General features: G+C 43.3%; 1 protein-coding gene across 1 annotated transcript in view; it reads left to right on the top strand.

Moving 5' to 3' along the window:
* Depdc5 (DEP domain containing 5, GATOR1 subcomplex subunit) overlaps positions 1 to 12,492 on the top strand; it is a 138,306-nt gene that overhangs the window by 89,371 nt on the left and 36,443 nt on the right. The window contains exon 32 of the mRNA XM_042666295.1: positions 8,203 to 8,311. Within this exon, the coding sequence (XP_042522229.1) occupies positions 8,203 to 8,311 (109 nt within the window). The remainder of the gene's footprint in view (positions 1 to 8,202; positions 8,312 to 12,492) is intronic.

Below are 12,492 nucleotides of genomic sequence, written 5' to 3'. Positions count from 1 at the left end.
TTGGGGGTAGGGCAGGGAGAGCCTCCCGAGAACTAGGATTGAAGTTGACCTTGAAGTGAAGCATTTACAAAGGGCCAGAGTGGGAAGTAGGACTTAGGGAAGAGACAAGTTGTTATACACAGGTGGAACCTGCTTATCCCATCCCTCATCAGCTAGAATCAGTCCCCTTCTGCTTGCCCACTTTTTAGGCCCATGTCCATTAGAGCACTGAGCCTCTTCAGTATGGCCTCAGTTGTGGGTTTACTCATCTTCCCTCTGACCTGTCTATATACCCTGAGGCTGTAAAGGTGCCTGACAGAGGTAGATGCACGGTGGATATTTGTGGAATGGCAGAGGCCAGGATGCTGGAGGTCTCTATAGATGAATGAAATGTACATTAGGGGAAAATAGAAACCTGTCTGTCTGGTCTGAAGGTCTGGGTTGTACATAGTGGGAACCTTGTTAGACTTTCAGAGAGCAACATGGATCCAAGGAGTGAGAGCATGAGCTATAGTGGGACGTGTAGTTGGAAAGACTATGGGAAGCTGTCCTTTCACACTCATATAGAAGGAGGTTTATTGTTGTTTTAATGGAAATTTTCAAACAGATGCCACAAAGTAGACAGACCAGTATAAGAAACCCCTCTCGGGGCTGGGAAGGTGGCTCAGTGGTAGAGCGCTTGCCTTGCATGCATGAGGCCCTGGGTTTGATTCCTCAGTACCACATAAGCAAAAAGAAAAAAGCCGGAAGTGACGCTGTGGCTCAAGTGGTAGAGCGCTAGCCTTGAGCTGAAGAGCTGAGGGACAGCGCCCAGGCCCAGAGTTCAGGCCTCACGACCAGACCCCCCCCAAAAAAACAAAAAAAAAACCTCTCTACCTGTCACCTGGCTTCAGTGATCATCAACTCATGCCAATCTTGTTTCATTTATATTTCCCCTGAGTTCATTTTTCCTTTAATTTCCCCCCCTCAAACCCCAAACATCATATTCTTTTTTTTTTTTTTTTTTTTTTTTTTTTTGGGTCCGGTCGTGGGGCTTGAACTCTGGGCCTGGGCACTGTCCCTCAGCTCTTCAGCTCAAGGCTAGCGCTCTACCACTTGAGCCACAGCCCCACTTCCGGCTTTTTGCTTTTTGCTTATGTGGTGCTGAGGAATCGAACCCAGAGCCTCATGCATGCAAGGCAAGTGCTCTACCACTGAGCCACCTTCCCAGCCCCCCAAACATCATATTCTTTCATTTGTAATATTATAGAAAGCATGCCTTAAAAAAAAATCTTCTTTGTAAAAAACCCAAATGAGAATATTATAAGTTTCCAAAAATTTACAAATCCAAGCTGGATGCTGATGGTGGCTCATGTCTGTAGTCCTAGCTACTCAGGAAGCTGAGATCTGAGAACCATAGTTCAAAGCCAGTCCAGGCAGGAAAGTCCTTGAGACTCTTATCTCCAATTAAACACCAGAAAACTGGAAGTGATACTGTGGCCCAAAGTAGTAGAGTATTAGCCTTGAGCACAAAGAGGCTCAGGGACAATGCCCAGGCTCCAAGTTCAAGCCCCATAACTGACCAAAAAAAAGAAAAAAATTACAAATCCTGATATCATGAAATATACAGTTGGTGTCTTTGGTAATGTTTTCTTCAGAGATGAGCCCCATGTATAGGAAGGCTTGGTAGGAGAGTCTGCGAGGAGGCAGATGATGATGACCTACCTGGAAAGGAAGGGACATGGAGAGAGGTGAAAAGTACAGCCGGGGCCCAGAGGACAGCCCAAGAGAGGGAAAGAAGCAGGAGCAGGAGGGGCTTATATAAGACCGAAAGCACTAAGTTCTTTTCCAAAAATATCTTTATCAGACTCAGGAAAGACCCCAGCACTCTGCCTGGCAGGCTCTCCCTACATCTCATCTTAGACTTTTCCTACTGGAAAAGAGAAGGAGGAACATATGTTGCTGGGAGGGGTGTGAAGCTGGTGGTGGGGAGAGTGAAGGGATCTTACTTTAATTTGCCAGTGCATCATCATCTCAGTAAGTACCACTGCTCACAGTGGATGAAGAAGGCCATCTGGGGGAGCAGCATCCCCTCTGAGGGTGATACTCTCAGCCAACTCCACCTCAGGAGGCAGGATAGAGACCTGAGACTTCTTCCTTGCCCAAGATTACTGCTTCTGGGTGATATGCTAGGCTTTCACAAAGTTGGAGGTAGAATAGAGGGAGCCAGATTTTTTTTTTTTTTGTAAGGCTTGTTCACATAGCATTTTAAAAAATTTATGTGCTTTCTTTTTCTTCTACTATTTCAAGTATGTTCAGTTGTATTTATAATGAAAAACAATGTTATGGCATCACCAAAGAGAGCTTTGAAAATTGTATCTCGGGGATGGATGAGAATGTTGAAAGGGGTGACATTGATCAAGGTGCACTGTATTTATTTTATTTATTTTTTGTTGTTGGTCATGGGGCTTGAAGTCTGGGTCTGGGCGCTGTCCCTCAGCTCTTCAGCTCAAGGAAGCACTCTACCACTTGAGCCACAGCACCACTTCTGATTTTCAGGTGTTTTATTGGAGATAAAAGAGTCTCACGGAGTTTCCTGCCCAGGCTGGCTTTGAACTGTGATCCTCAGCCTCCTGAGTAGTTAGGATTACAGGCGTGAGCCATTGGTGCTTGGCTTGATGCATTGTATTTTTGGGGGCGGAGGGGAGGTCCGGTAGTGGAGCCTGAACTCTGGGCCTGGGCACTGTCCCTCAGCTCTTCAGCTCAAGGCTAGCACTCTACCACTTGAGCCACAGCGCCACTTCCGGCTTTTTTCTTTTTGCTTATGTGGTACTGAGGAATCGAACCCAGGGCCTCAGGCATGCAAGGCAAGCACTCTACCACTGAGCCACCTTCCCAGCCCCTCATTTTACCCTATGTTTATGGTTCTTTCCAGTTTAAACTGTAGGCACAGGGGTTTGGTCAAAATCTGGTAGAAGACAGTCTTGAAGTCTTAGCTCTTTGCTGGTTAACAGCAGTGAGAATAGCCTGGACAGCAGGTGTTGGCAGGTGGTTGTCTCTGCTTTTAGTAGATAAGGATAACCTGATGATAGCCAAGTTCAGCCAGACAGGTGAGGTGTTCTTGCCTATCCAGACTGGCTCTGGTGTGTGTGTGTGTGTGTGTGTGTGTGTGTGTGTGTGTGTGTGTGTGTGTGTGTGTGTGTGTGTGTGTGTGTGTGTGTGTGTTACTCAGCATGCCAGCAATGTGACACAGGTCACTGTCCCTGAAGAATCATGTGAAGGATGTGTGCTTGTATCTGCTCCAGTGTAGGCTGTGGCTTTCTCCTGCCCATCCTTCAAGATCTACCTTTGACATATGGCTCAGCTTCTGAGCCAGCTCAGCCACCCCCTGCCCACTTCACAGCCAAAAGCATTGTATATTTTGTGTGTTCTTAGTGTACATGTGTACATTGCTATAGATCTGTTTATAGCATTCCATTTCCCCGAGCTAGTAGATAAGGAACCTATAAAGACAATTGTTTTACCTGTGTCTGAATCTCTGATTCTTGTCTGTGGGTCAACACGTGGAAGGCAATTCAGTAAATCTGGATTGCTGTGGGCATCAGATAGCGCTTCTTCAGGGGATGGGATACCCAGCGTTCCTTCTCCTGCTGATCCAGTCGTGGTCCACTGCCTCAGCCCTTGAGAAGTGCTAAAGAGCATCACAAGGTGTGTCTGTGGGTGTGACTTGGAGGGGAACTTGCAGAAGAAACACATGCTGAGAGTATAGTGTCATGGGACAAGAGAAAGAATCAAGCATGTAGTCTCTAAAAAGTATTCCTTCTCTAAAAGGTATTCCAGCTAATAAATATAGGATGAGTGATAGAATATCACTCTGCATAGTCTCTAAAGGATAAACATGTAGTAAAGATTTTCTGTGGCAGCTAACATCACCAGAGAGAGATAGTCGGTCATTGTGGGTCTCCAGCTAGAAGAACAGAGCACCATTTAGGAAGAATTCTTCATCAAAATTGGACTTAAATCTACCCAGACCTATAGGTATAATATCTAGTTCTTAGGAAGTACAGAGTACAGAGGAACACTTCAAACAATAAAGGCATGTAATCAGGACATCTAGACTCTTTATCTCAGTAAATTAAGGAGAGATGAAAAAGAAATTTTAAACCAAAAAGAGTCTTATGAGACCTGATTATTACAAAGTAAGACCTTAACAGATCCTATTTTGGACAATCTCTTAACATTTTTTTGAGACAGTTGGGGAAATATTTGATAGTATAATTTGTTCTAACTTGTGGTTATATTGGTTTAAAAGTTACTTTAGAAGCCGAGTTGCCAGTATCTCATGCCTATAATCCTAGCTTCTTAAACTGATTTCACAGTTTGAAAGCCAGCCCAGCAGACAAATCAGAGAAATGCTTATCTTCAATAAACTACCAAAAAGCTGGAAATGGAACTATCGGTCAAGTGCTCGAGTGCTGACATTGAGCGAAAAGTTTAGGGACAGCACCCAGACCATGAATTCAAGCCCTCAAACCAACACCAAAAACAAGTTATTTTCAGTTTTCTGCACTTTATTTGGGTAAAGTAATACCATGATGAAATTGACTTCAAAGTAATTATTGTTAGTAGGTAGAGGATATAAACAAACCAAGACTGGCTCCAAGTATATAATTTTGGTGGCCAGATACACAAGTATTCAGTATATTACCCTCTTGACTTTTGTAAATGTCTGTTTTTTCATAATAAAAAAAAAATTGTTGATGGGCTGGGAAGGTGGCTCAGTGGTAGAGCGCTTGCCTTGTATGCATGAGGCCCTGGGTTCGATTCCTCAGCACCACATAAGCAAAAAGAAAAAAAGCCAGAAGTGGCGCTGTGGCTCAAGTGGACAGCACCCAGGCTCAGAGTTCAGGCCCCATGACCAGACCAAAAAAAAAAAATTGTTGGGGGGAAGTATTGGGATTTGAACTCAGGGCTTTTGCATTCACACACACACACACACACACACACACGTCCATCCCTTTTTTTAAATTTATTTTTATTTTATATTTTGTCCATCATGAGGCCTGAACTCTGGGCCTGGGCGCTGACCCTGAGCTCTTTAGCTCAAGGCTAGTGCTCTATCACTTGAGCCACAGCGCCACTTCTAGTTCTCTGGTGGTTAGTTGGAGATAAGAGTCTCATGGACTTTCCTGCCAGAGATATCTTTGAACCGCGATCCTCAGATCTCAGCCTCCTGAGTAGCTAGGGTTACAGGGGTGAGCCATTGGTGCTTGGTTGTCGATCTCTTTTTCTTTGATTTTTTTTTTATGTTGTTTCTTGCTTTTTGCCAAGAGCTGGCCCCATTCTTTATTTTCCTATTTATGCTTTGTGCCCTTACTGGGATGGCCAAGCATGTGCCACCAAGCTTAGCCTTTTTTGTTGAAACTTGGGTCTTGTGAATTTTTTTTGCCTAGACTAATCTGAAACCTTGATCTTCCCAATTCAGCCTCTGTACAAAAATAAAATAAAGGTTGGTCATGATAGTACATACCTGCAATTTCAGAACTTAGGATTGAGAGTTTACGGCTAGTCTGAGTTACATAATAAGATTCTATTTCAAGGGAAAAAAAAATAAAGGGAGAATACTCGGGTTACCATGGAAACAGCTTTATAATTTGTGAGGTGAGGTTACTTCATGATTGGTAACAAAAGTACTAGAATTTGGGCTAGGGATGTAGCCCAGTGGTAGAGTACTTACCTAGCAGGCGTGAGGCCCTAAGTTCCATTCCTGTGAGCACACATGAAAAAAGTCATAATTGAAGATAAGAAGTGTTGCAGATTAAGTTTTGTTTCTGGGGAAACACACTAGGGCAGAATTTAGCAGGTAGGCTATTTATTCAGGAGAGTACTTGTGCTCACCACGTGTGAGAGGGAGTAAAGAAACAGGATTAGGCACAGAGAGAAGCAGATCTGTAACACAGGCCCAGTGACAGCCTTGGGAGAGCTCACATTGACCCTGGAGTTGGCACAGTCATCAAAGATGCCCTGGCTCGGGCCATCATTATCTTTATACACATGGGCATACACACTGATCTGTAGCTGTCCAGGGGATGAACATGAGCTCAGACAAGGCTGCTCTGCTGTTGGGGTTGTCCCTGAACAGACTGACAGCTGAGCTTTGTGTGTGTGTGTGTGTGTGTGTGTTGGTCTTAGAGCAGACTGACAGCTGAGCTTGTGTGTGTGTGTGTGTGTGTGTGTGTGTGTGTGTGTGTGTGTGTGTGTGTTGGTCTTAGAGCTTGAACTACCTGGATGCTGTTCCTGAGCTTTTTTGCTCTAAGCTAGTGCTTTACTATTGAGCCACAGCTCCTTATCTGGCTTTTTGCTGATTAATTAGAGATAAGAATCTCATGGACTTTCCTTCACAGGCTGGCTTTGAACCTTGATGCTCAGATGTCAGCCTCATGAGTAGCTAGTATTACATGCGTGAGCTGCTGACACCTGACTCTGAGCTCCTTTTAAATGTTCCCAGCTACCAAAATAAAAAGTCCCCCATGGGGGGGTTTAGGTAGTAACTCAAATGTCTACTGCAGAAGTTAGTTGGTCCTCTATGTCTGTGGGTGCTACATTAGTGAATTCATCCAAAACATTCTGAAAAAAAGATTGTCATCTATACTAATCATATATTGACTTTTTAAAAAATTTTCCCTAAACCACATAGTATACCAATTTACATAGCATTTAAATTGTTTTAGGTATTATAAATAACCTGAAGATGGCTTAAAGTATATGGAAGACCATGTGGAGCTGGGTGCCAGTGACTCACACCTGTAATTCTAACTTCTCAGGATGCTGAGATCCGAGTATCACGGTTTGAAGCCAGACCCAAACCGGGCAAAAAAGTCTCTGTGAGACTCTAATCTTCAATTAACCACTCAAAATCCAGAAGTGGCACTGTGACTCAAGTGGTAGAGTGCTAGCCTTGAGCATAGAGAGGCTCAAGGACAGAGCCCATGCTCTGAGTTCAAGCCCCACAACCAACAACAACAAAAAAGTGAACATGTGGAGATTCTATGCAAATAAATACTTGACTGTTGTATAAAAGGAAATTGAGCAGGCTTAGATTTTGGTAACCCCTCCCAGGTTCTAGGCTCCTAGCGAACTTAGAACCAGTCTTCTGTGCTGAGGGAGGGCTCTGTATATTGCAATTATAATGAAGCGCTTTAACACTATTACATGAACTTTCAGAAACTTACCAGACAAGAATGCAGTGATATATTAAAACAATTTAAATTAAAATAGTTCATAATTGATATTAGAATGGAAAAAATGGAAAGTGAACATGAAAGTATGTACATTATTTTTAATGCATACGGCAGGACTGAGGTGGGGTGGGATTTCCTAAGAAAACCATATTTGTCTAGGGTTTTTGTTGTTGTTTTTTGTCGGCTGTGGGGCTTGAACTCTGGACCTGTGTGCTTTCCCTGAGCTCTTCAGCTTAAGGTGAGTACTTTACTGCTTGAGCCACAGCACCACTTCCAGTTTTCTAGTGGTTTATTGGAGATAAAAGTCTCACAGAGTTTCCTGCCTGGGCTGGCTTTGAACCGTGATCCTCAGATCTCAGCCTCCTGAGTAGCTAGGATTATAGGGATGAGCCACCGGCCCCCTACATTTTTGTCTAGTTTTATGACATAATATCTGTTAGATTTGTATGTTGGAGAGAAGAAAGGGGTGTGACTATGTATGTTTGAAGAAACATGAATCTTTTCAAAATACATAGTTAACATATGCATTTAGTTTATACTGCATATTAATGTAGCCCTGATTTTCAGAATGTGCTTTTGTTGATATATTTAACAGAAAGTGAGATAAGGTCTTCCCATAGAACTAAACAAATGGTATTTGTGGATAGAGTCATTCAGACTACATCCTTTTAAAGCAGTGTGTGATAGATTGGGCCTCACTCTATGGCTAGGCTGTCCTCATACTCTTAGGCCCAAGTAATCATCTTACCTTAGCTTCCTGAGATGCCGAAACTACAGGAATATACCACTGCATCTAGCCTACAATGCTTTCTAAATTGAGTTGTTTTCTGATTGATAGTGGAGGATAGCTTAATGAAATGAAGGTTATTACATAGGGCCTGGAGGAGAAACAAGGCAGAATGTGGGTTCCAAGGATGACAATAGAGCTGTCTCCATGTTGGGTAACGTAGATCCTTTTCCAGGGGTCTGTCAACAAGCTATAGTTATGTGTTTCTTTCCTCAGGTGCCTAGGAGAACAGCAGGCAGCTGCTCATGGTGGGAAGGGTGCCACCCAGCCAGTGGAGAACAGCAGCGTTGCCATGACTCCCACCTACGTGGACAGCCCACGAAAGGTAAAGGAAGTCACTTCATGGGAGGTGGGGAGGATTGACATGTGATCTCAGGGACCCAATGCAGAGGTAGAATGGATTGCCATCCAAATCCAGGATTGATTGTGCCAAAGCTTTGGATATATTCTAATACAGACCCTTTTAAGGCTCTGTCTCTGCCTTTATTGAGGAACTTTCTTGTTCATAGTAGTTCACAGCTAACTTCTAATTAAGTACAGATATAGAGCAGTCAAGCTAAACTCTGTTGGTCCAGACCTGAGACCTCCCTTGCACTTGGAAACTGACCATCTGGTTTTTCTTCAATGTCATTATTTCCTTTCCTAGAGGGGAATAGGAAGATACTGAGGCACCTTACACAAGAGTTTACTCTTCTTTGATAGTAGAATTCCTATCAGTTTTCTTTTTTTAAGAAAATTGTGATTATAAAAGTGATGTACAGAGGTGTTACAGTTATATAAGTCAGGTAATACCTTTCTTTTTGAACAATGTCACTCCTTCACTTTCTCCTACTTTTTCCCTCCCATCCCACTTACACTATCAGTTTTCTTAGATGGAAGAATATAGTCAAACTGTAAGCATTATTGAAAGGCAAGGTGAAAAAGAAAAAAAAACCTCTGAGACTTTAGGCCTCATAATGCCAAGCACAGTACAGTGGCAAAAACCTGTAGGGCTTGCCGGGCGCTGGTGGCTCACGCCTGTAATCCTAGCTACTCAGGAGGCTGAGATCTGAGGATCGCGGTTCAAAGCCAGCCCGGGCAGGAGAGACCATGAGACTCCTATCTCCAACAAACCACCAGAAAACCGGAAGTGGCGCTGTAGCTCAAGTGGTAGAGCGCTCGCCTTGAGCTGAAGAGCTGAGGGACAGCGCCCAGGCCCAGAGTTCAAGCCCCACGACCGACAAAAAACAAAAACAAAAACAAAAAACTGTAGGGCAGTTTTTTGGTGTCTTATAAGACCAATAGTCTTGTCTCTTTCAGTTCTATCTGCTGAGAAATCCAGACTCAGATCATTGTGCTGTGTGAGAGGGTAGGGTGTGCTAACTGTCCATTCGCTTATCTGGTCCCTACTTCTGGGAGATGAAAGAGATTTAGTGCATGTGTTTTATATTTAAAATTGTAGTCAAATGATGTATCCATTCTTGTATTTATTTTATTCATATGTCATAAAAGTTTCCCACCACATTAAATATTTTTCAAAAGTACGATTTATCTTTTTCAGTGTTAGTGATTAAACCCAGGGCCTGGCACAAGCTAGGCAAGCACTCTTATTACTGAGCTAAAAAATCTATAGCCTCCAAAAATAGTTTTAAAAGTAGGTTTTTAAAAATAGTTGTGGGCTGAGTGTGTAAGTCAGTGGTAGGATGCTCATTTATCATGTTCAAGGCCCTACATTCAATCACAAGCACCACCAAAAGAAAATAAAACTGTTTCATAGTATGAATAATACTTACATTTAGAACTTTTTTGTTAAAAATGTTGGTAGTTTCTCATTTTGAAGCTAATTTGGCAACTCTGTAACGTATAATCTACAGTGTATTACTTAATGCTACTTGTAATATAAGGGATAGTTTGTAATTATAAGGAATGAGCTTCTTTATAATAACTACTTGATTATATCTGATCGTTTCCTTAGTTTTAGCATAAATTGCTAGAATCACATGACTAGTTGGAGGGGTGAAAAATCTGACGAAAATTATCAAATGGAGGTTTCAGGTGGTCTTAAAGAGTCTGTAGAACAGAAGTCAGCAAACTTGAGTAAGTATTTCAGGCTTTGTAGGCAAAGAGGCAAAAATGAATTTGTTGTATAGGTTCTAGGCATCTATTCTTTGCTCACAGCCTGTAAAAAACAAATACTGGCCAGACCTGGCCTGCAAGCTGTAGTTTGTTGGTCCCTTCTCTAGGGAGTGTCATTAAAGCAAAAGTGTGTGTGCAGATAATGTTGTATTTTTTTCACCTTACCTCATTCATATGTACATAACTCTCAGCATCATCAGCACTTCTGTTGTTTCTTGTTCTGGCACAGAAGGGACAGGAATCAAAGTAATCAATGAATCTGTGTGTGCTGTCCACAAGCTTTTTTTTTTTTTTTCAAACCTCTGCTCATGATCATTTCTTAGGACTAGACATAATACCAAGATAGACAGAAAAGTAGAGGAATTATAGAGAGTTTGCAATGTACTGGATACCAAATATTAGGTTAGAGAACATTCTCCTGATACTCCAATTGAGCCCTGAAACCTATACATAGGACTAGATGTATACTTCCAAGTTCAGGGAGGCAGAAGCTAAAGTTCTATGAGATGCCCTACTGGCTTGCTCAGAAATCCCTTGCCCTGTCTGCTGCCAGCACTTCCTGTTAGATGGATGGAGGAGGAGCACCTGCATCTGCATCCCCACAACCATGCCTCTCCACAGTTTCTTACTTTCATTTGCAATGGCTGATGACAGCAAAGTTACTCAAAACAAGCCCTCGAAGGTTTCAGATTTCCAACCAAAGAAAAGTGGCAGGACAGGGACCTTGGACAAGTGCCACCTCTGAATTTCAGCGTACCAAGTAAAAAAGATTTTGAAGGGGGAGATCTTTGGAAAAGTTCTCAGTGTCGTTTTTGTTTCTAACATGTAACTATGGATGCCACCAGTGAGTAGATTGGAAGTCATTTCAGGAAGCCCCTCACATCAGTGCTTGAGCCCTTAACATTTTACATGTCTCGGCTTTGTGATTTTGTTACACAAGCAGAGGAGAAGGTAAACCTGCCTCTGTACCCTCTGTGTGCTCAGAAGATTAAGCGGGACTTCTTGCTGCATTGAATCCTCTTCTCCCCACTGGCTGCAGTAACAGGCAGAAGAACCCTTAGGCTTCAGTGTTTCTTTCCCAGAGGGCTGCTGCATACTCAGCCAGGCGGGAGGCCAGGATGTTGCCACTGCAACCTTTATCCTGCCATCCCTGCCAAGCTGCTCTGTAGTCTTACCCTCTTCCTTGCCATAGATCTGAAAGAATTTCAGAGCTATGCGAGAGGATAAAAGCATCCAAGCCACACTCTTGGCAGAATGGAGGGAGCTTGGACACACCTTCTCACCCAAGTGCTTTCTCCCACAAAGTGGGATGTTCTATCAAGGAAGGTGTGAGTCCCTTCTCATGCTTCGCATTTGGATATTATCTCTGGATAAATCCTCCCTCCCTCCCTTCTTTCTTCCTTCTTCCTTCTTTCCTTCCTTCCTTCCTTCCTTCCTTCCTTCCTTCCTTCCTTCCTTCCTTCCTTCCTTCCTTCCTTCCTTCCTTTCTTCCTTCCTTCCTCCTTCCCTCCCTTCTTCCCTTCTGTCTCTTCCTTCCTTCCTTTCTTCCCTTTTCTTTTTCTTTCTTCTCTTTCTCTTCCTTCCTGTCTTTGTTCTTCCTTCCTTCCTATTTCTCTCCTTCCCTCTCTCCTTCCCTTCCCTCCTTTCTTCCTTCCTTCCTTTCTCTTTCCCTTCTTTCCTTCCTCCCTTTCTTTCACTTTTTCCTTCCTTCCTTCCTTCCTTCCTTCCTTCCTTCCTTCCTTCCTTCCTTCCTTCCTTCCTTCCTTCCTTCTTTTCTCTTTTCCTTCCTTCTTCCTCCATTCCTTTCTCTTTCTTTTCCTTCCTTCCCCTCTCTCTTGTTTTTTCTTTTCCTCCCCTTCCTCTTTCTCACCTTCTCCTTCTATCTTTTTTCTTTCCTTCCTTTTCTTGATATCCCTCCTATGTTCTTGTTTCTCTCCTTCCTTCCTTGTTTTTATTCATTTGTTTGTCTATTTGTTTTCATGCCCTCCCTGCCCTTCCCCTGATGGTTAACCACTGTACATACTCCACTTCTTCACTGCCTTGCGCCTGCTGCTGCTGCTGCTGCTGCTGCTGCTGCTGCTATTGTCACTTCCTCCTCCTCTGACTTCAGGATGGGGCCTTCTTTATGGAGTTTGTCCGCAGCCCACGCACAGCATCGTCCGCCTTCTACCCTCAGGTTAGTCAAATCCCATGACTCTGCAGCCTGTGCATGCTGGGCCCCTTGGCAGAAGCCACAAGCTGGCCTTCTGTTCATCACTGAGCAGATGGAATTGGGTTGAATCTGGAGCTTGAGGGCCAGCCGAAATGGAATGTGGTATCTGTGGTGTATATTTGCTTCCATGTCATTCACAGCGACAAGGGTAATGGAAGAGATTCATGCAAAAAAGCAAA

This window comes from Dipodomys spectabilis, unplaced genomic scaffold, assembly GCF_019054845.1.
Source record: "Dipodomys spectabilis isolate Male_0828 unplaced genomic scaffold, ASM1905484v1 ptg000363l, whole genome shotgun sequence".
In the NCBI taxonomy this organism is placed as follows: Eukaryota; Metazoa; Chordata; class Mammalia; order Rodentia; family Heteromyidae; genus Dipodomys; species Dipodomys spectabilis.
This window is presented reverse-complemented; position numbering and strand designations above follow the sequence as displayed.